Here is a 6,384-nt window from a genome sequence, read left to right on the forward strand (position 1 = left end):
GGTCAAGAAGGCCAGTGGCCTCCTGGCCTGTATCAGGAATAGTGTACACATCAGGACCAGGGAAGTGATTGTCCTCCTGTACTTGGTGCTATTGAGGCCGCACCTCTAATGCTGTGTTTGGTTTTGGACTCCTCACTGCAAGAAACACACAGAGGTGCTGGAACATGTCTAAAGAGGGTCAACAAAGCTGGTGAAGGAACTAGAACATAGACCTTTTGAGGAGCAGCTGAAAGAGCTGGGAGTGTTTATTTTGGAGAAGGGGAGGCTCCGGGTAGATTTTATCACTCTCTACAACTCCCTGAAAGGAGGTTGCATGTGGCGGGTGGGGTGGGTGCAATCTCCTCTCCAGAATAACTACAAAAAGGACAGGAGGAAATGGCTTCAAGGTGCACCGGGGTGATTCACATTAGATAACAGGAAAAAAATCTACATGGAAAGAGTAGAACTGAGGCTGTCCAGGGAAGTGGTGGAGCCTTTGTTGCTGTCAATGTAAAGGAAACATGTGGACGAGGTATTTAGGGGCATGGTTTAGCAGGCATGGTGTTGAAAGATTTATGGTGGGACTCGAAGATCTTGCAGATCTTTTCCAACCAAAATGATCCTATGATTCTATGTCCTGAAAGTTATGATGGATGCCAGACTGAATAAGAAGCAGTCATCACTCCCATTGCAAATGAGACAAACTACGTTCTGGGCTTCCTTACAAGTGTGGCCAGCATATTGATCCTAATAGCCCTCACTGTAGAGCCCTCATGTAATTACACATGGATTTCAAGGGGAAATCATGCTTGACTAACCTGATCGCCTTCTATGAAGGAGTGACTAGCTGGATAGATGAGGGCAGAGCGGTGGATGTCGTCTATCTGGACTTCAGTAAGGCTTTTGACACCATCCCGCACAGCATCCTCCTGGGCAAGCTCCCAGTGTGGAGTGTGGGATATCCAGTGTGGGATAGATGAGTGGACGGGGAGACGGATTAGGAATTGGCTCGATAGCAGGGTGCAGAGAGTGGTAGTCAGTGGCACGGAGTCCGGTTGGAGGCCTGTAGTTAGCGGTGTCCCCCAGGGGTCGGTCCTCGTTCCGGTCCTGTTCRACTTATTCATTAACGACCTGGATGAAGGGCTGGAGTGCTCCCTCAGCAAGTTTGTCGAYGATACCAAACTGAGAGGAGTAGCTGACAGCCCTGAGGGCTGTGCTGCCATCCAGAGGGACCTGGACAGACTGGACAACTGGGCGGCTAGAAACCTCRTGAAGTTCAACAAGGGCAAGTGCAGRGTCCTGCACTTGGGGAGGAATAACCCCGGACACGAGTACAGATTAGGGGTGGACCTGCTGAAGAGCAGCCCCGCAGAGAGGGACCTCGGCGTCATGGTGGGTGACAAGATGACCATGAGGCAGCAGTGTGTCCTGGTGGCCAAGAAGGCCAACGGGATCCCGGGGTGCATTAAGAAGAGCATCTCCAGCAGGTCGAGAGAGGTGATCGTCCCCCTCTACACAGCCCTGGTGAGGCCACATCTGGAGTGCTGTGTTCAGTTCTGGGCTCCCCAGTACAAGAGGGATGTGGAGCTGCTGGAGAGATTGCAGCGCAGGGCCGCAAGGATGATCGGGGGCCTGGGCCCTAGGAGCAAAGGCTGAGGGAGCTGGGCCTGTTCAGCCTGGAGAAGAGGAGGCTGAGGGGGGACCTGATCAGTGTGTATAAATACCTCAAGGGAGGCAGTGAGGAGGAGGGGGCTGGCCTCTTTTCAGTGGTGGCCAGCAATAGGACTAGAGGAAACGGCCACAAGCTGAGGCACCAAAAGTTCCACAGGAACTCAAGGAAACACTTCTTCACTGTGACGGTTCTAGAGTCCTGAACAGGCTGCGCAGGGAGGTTGTGGAGTCTCCTTCTCTAGAGGTCTTCAAAACCCACCTGGATGCCACCCTGTGCCACATGCTCTAGGTGTGCCTGCTGGAGCAGGGGGGTTAGACTGGATGATCTCTAGAGGGCCCTTCCAACATCAACCATTCTGTGATTCTGTGATTAGGAGATGCCACGTGTATCTAAGATTTTAGGCATACGCACACATACAGAAACACACACAGACATGCTTTTGTTCTTTAATTTCTTTTCTTAGAGTCAGATAATAAGTGGTTCCACTCAGACTGTGGTTGTTTCCTACCCTGAGTATACAATTTGGGTAAATTAACCTTTATAATCCGTACACTAGTCTACTGATAGGGTTCCTAACACAGTTAGCAGGATTTCCACTGCAGATCCAATTAGCTTGTTGTTCATATTCATGTATAACAAAGGCTTTATGGTTACATAAACATTGACACTGCTAGTGTAAGAAGCAAAATTGTGAACACCAGTATACTTCTTCAAATGTGTTGTAATTTTTTTCCAAGGCTTTAGATTAATTGTCAAGATTTTAGTGGTTGTGTGCATTCCCTTTGCCATATCCGTGATCTGGCCGATTATAGCTTGTTTGTGTAAGGATCTCAAAGTCCATGGAATTTAACACTCGTGTGCACAGTTCAACGTCTCCCAGATCAGTGGAAAGATCCCTAACTGGGCAGGTTTTCCAATGGGACTTAAGTCATTGATCGTATATGGGTATCATCCATTGTGAACAATTTTGAATATAGCTTGCTAATGGTAACATTGTCCCATTGAATCTTAACGGAAAATTCACAAACCTCAGAGGTAAGATATTGCAGGAAATCCTCGGACAACTATTGCTGATGTTGCAGCAGAGAATTAGGGGATTTTAAACTGCATATTGCTGACCGCAGCAAGAGAGCCATGGCCTCATCAGTTAATAGCCACACAGACTCCAGTAATGAGTTCTAGCAGCTCCAGTCCCTGTGGATAACATAACCCGTGTTGGGTTTATGAGACACTATTATGTGTGTAAAACTGTGTGAGAGGACAAAAGTAAAAGACATTTTGGTCATTTTGTGCTCAAACAGGGGACTGTTCTCTCCTTCCATGATGTATTAGTTTCACCGATCCATGTCCAAGTTCCTGGATAGGGACTGCTAACACTTAAGTAGAAGGTAAGGTTGGTGTGGATGATCAGGTGGATACCTTGTTTTTTATTACCCATTGGTGAATTGTAGATATGTTGGGCCTGAAGCATCATGTCACAAAGGATGTTACCAACATTTGTGGGTTTGCTTGGTTACTGCAGAGTGTATCAGTTTTCAGGTGATACTATCCTAGATTTCAAAACATAAGGATCATAACTGTCTGATCCCTGAGGAGTCCTGTATTTTTAACATTGCTGAGATTGACACACACCAAAAAAAAAAGAAAAAACCCAAAAATCCACAAACGATACTGTAAATGAAAATCAGTGAGGTTTGTGGCAAACCTCTTTTCAGTAGCTGAACGTAAAATTTCAGTAGCTAGATCTAAAATATTTGGATATTTTCCAAATATCTGGGTATGTTCCTGTTGCAAGTGAGAGGMCACTTGCAACAGCCAGCACAACAAGTAAGAGGATAGGAGATGGATGACGGTTTCCACGAGCTACCCTTCTGGAAGGAAAAGCAGCTGTCTTGGTTTCCCCATCCTGCTTGGGAAAAGATGATTTGCACAGTCCCAGTCCTCAAGGACCACATCTTCCTTCTTATGCCCAAATCCGGAAGAGGCATCAGCTATGCTGGGGCTCTTGATGAAGCTTGTGCCTGGGAGCATCAAAGTGGGAAGGTCCTCATAAACCAAGACCTGCCTGCCATAGTCAGCTCACAGWTGCTGCTGCTGGGTGCAGAAGCACAGCTTCCTCCCACCATCACCTCTCCTTAGGACTGAGGAGATCCACTTCTCACCCCAGAACTGATTGGGCTTTCTCTCCACAAGACATGCTCCAAGGAGGAGAAGAGCAGTTCTGCACAGAGATGCAGCAAGGCAGGTCCTAATGGCCACTGACTCAAGAGGATCTGTGGACATCTTCCTCAGTTCCAAAGGACTGTGCCCCAAAGTCATCCACTGCAGCGTGTGCCACACTGCCTTTCGACCAGGAATGCTGAAAAATACCCATTTGATCGTTCCACAACACCGTTGCAGAGCAACTCGGTTCCCACCGAGCAGTTTGGGAAATCACCCCCAGAGGAAAGACCACACAGAGGCTCAAGGTGGGATGCAGAAGAACTTTAATGAGTCAACAGAAGGAAACAAGGTTGCCCTGAGTGGAGGCCTAGTGACCACAGTGGAGTTGCCAYGAGGGATCTGTCTTCCTGCCCCACGGAGGRAGAGGGGCCAGCACGTCTCCACAGCTGGCTTTAGGGGGKTTGTGGCTCAGGGCAGTAGTACACAGCAAGGGCAAGAGGGGGAAAGGAGAGAGGGAAAGACAGGAAAGTCACACATGGGCCATGTTTTCAGGAAGCCCAGCAGGCTGGCCCCTTGAGGTCTTCCTTGGCAGGGGAAGCACGAATGCTGAGCCATTTGGAAAGCGATGGCCAGAAGCTACTTCCTCAGGACAGCATCAGCTTTAGCAGGGAGGACAYCTCCTGCCGCAGTAGCGAGTGGAAAACCTGGAGAGGTCACAGCACTCAGAATTGATGGGCACTCCCTCGCAGCTGAGGATGCGGCCAACGGCAGCAGAGGTGGACGATCCCACGACGGTGTTCTGCGGGAAGGAGCTGAGGATGGGCCCGGGCAGGGTCACCACCACGGGAGAGGGCTCAATGACAACGGTGGAGTCCTGGCACTGCCGCACGCAGGGCTCGTTGCAGCTGTTGGCCAGCGGGGTGGGGCCGCAGGGCCGACACGAAGGCATGCAGGGCTCGTAGCAGGACATGTCTGAGGAGCTGGCGGTGCACCTGTGAGAGACGGTGGGGGGAAGCAGAGCACCTGAGTGTGCGAGGCGCAGCCTGGCACGCTGCCATGAGAGAGCCAAGGCAGTTGCTGGGCTGGGAAGTCAAGGTTGTGAAAGGAGGCACAAGGGATTGTGCTCTGTCTCAGGCCCAAAGAACTTGTGAGGAGTTGCCAGGCCCAGAAAGGCTCCTGCCTAGCTCCCAGCCCCAATGTCACCTCAGCCTCCCTCAATGCTAGACCCTCTCCACCTTCCCCCTTCCCATAACTAGAAGGCCAGAAGGCCCAAGTCCCAGCATAGGACAGAGATGAGATGTCCGCTGAAGCAAGATCTCATCCTGGAGGAAGAGGAGAGTCTTCCAGCTCACCTGGTTGYCAAGGAGAAGGCGGCGAGAGAAGTGGATGAGAGAGTGAAGACTTGGCCTGCCTTTTATACTGGTCCTGCACTGCCCCAGGCCCAGAGGCACATGTACTAGAGGTAATAATTTCCTGACAAGCTAATCTCAAATGCAAAGAATCCCAACTAATCATATGGGCTGTGTGATGGTTTCCTGCATTGCTGTCTTTCATTTCCTTGTTTCTGCCAGACCTGCCTTCCTGTGAAGGCTCCTGTAAAGTGTCGTGGTTGGAAGCTCAAGGACTTCCGGGCAGGAATGTGTCAGTAACATCAGAAGATGTGGACCAAGTGCCAAAGAAGTTGTCTGTAGGCAGGGAACATTGACCCGGGACACTTCTCTGTGGTTGTTTGCAGGAAGTGTCACAATTTCTCCCAACCCTGTAGTTTTCAGTAGGATGCTGAAGGGCTCTGGTCCAAGGGGACGTGTCGCATCCTTCTCTCTCTCCCTTCCTCCTGGCTTCCTCTAATGGCCACTGATGTCATTAGAGCACCATTCCCTCCCTTGGTGCATGAGCTGCACCACTTGCTTTCAGATTTCTGCCTCCTTATATCCCCGTTTGAGAGAAATTCCTCTCTCTATATTATATATAAATGTGTTTACTTTCCTTCATTCRGTGATTTTTTTGGGCAGCCGCTGGGCAGGGGCACCTGAAGCAATGCCTGTGGGCATTTAGGGCCCTTTTTGCCCCCTAAGTGCTATGGCCCTCGGGGTGGTCACTGGAAGCCCAAAGTCAGTCATGTGTGAGAACGCACATTTCCTTATGTGCACTGCDTCTATGACAGATTTGTTTGCGTGCATGGCTCAAAGAAATTTGTGTGTGACTCCATGCAGCTGAGCATGAGCACATGTGTGTTTGCGTGTACACAGCCCTCATCACAAGAGGAAGCTCTACTCATGGCCAGGTTATACTCCACTGGTTTGCGCATGAGCACCATTGAGCACTCCGTTTGAAACTAGATTATTTTCCCCTGAGCAATCTCCACCCACGGAATCTTCTCCTATAAAGGTCTGCATCACATCCTCTTTTATTACACATGCTGGGGTCTTTCCTCACCCAGTCCCTGACCCTTGTATTCTTCCAGAGTGTAGTGTATAAGCTTCGCGTCATCAAGAGAATGAGGAGGAGACGGGAAGGGTCTTTGACTCTTGTCATGTTTTTCATGGAGCTATTCCAAAATACTCAGGAAA

At 49.9% G+C, this 6,384-nt stretch overlaps 1 protein-coding gene across 1 annotated transcript; it reads right to left on the reverse strand.

Annotated features, from left to right (window-relative positions):
- Nucleotides 1-4,475: 4,475 nt before the first annotated feature.
- Nucleotides 4,476-6,131, reverse strand: LOC112956369 (feather keratin Cos2-3-like). Its single transcript, XM_026049870.1, has 3 exons — nt 6,089-6,131; nt 5,145-5,270; nt 4,476-4,795 (listed from the first exon to the last, which is right to left on the reverse strand). The coding sequence occupies exons 1-3, from the start codon at nt 6,129-6,131 to the stop codon at nt 4,476-4,478; spliced, it is 489 nt and encodes a 162-aa protein (XP_025905655.1).
- Between the last annotated feature and the right edge of the window lie 253 nt (nt 6,132-6,384).

This window comes from Nothoprocta perdicaria, unplaced genomic scaffold, assembly GCF_003342845.1.
Source record: "Nothoprocta perdicaria isolate Ctin4 unplaced genomic scaffold, notPer1 scaffold_622, whole genome shotgun sequence".
NCBI lineage: Eukaryota > Metazoa > Chordata > Aves > Tinamiformes > Tinamidae > Nothoprocta > Nothoprocta perdicaria.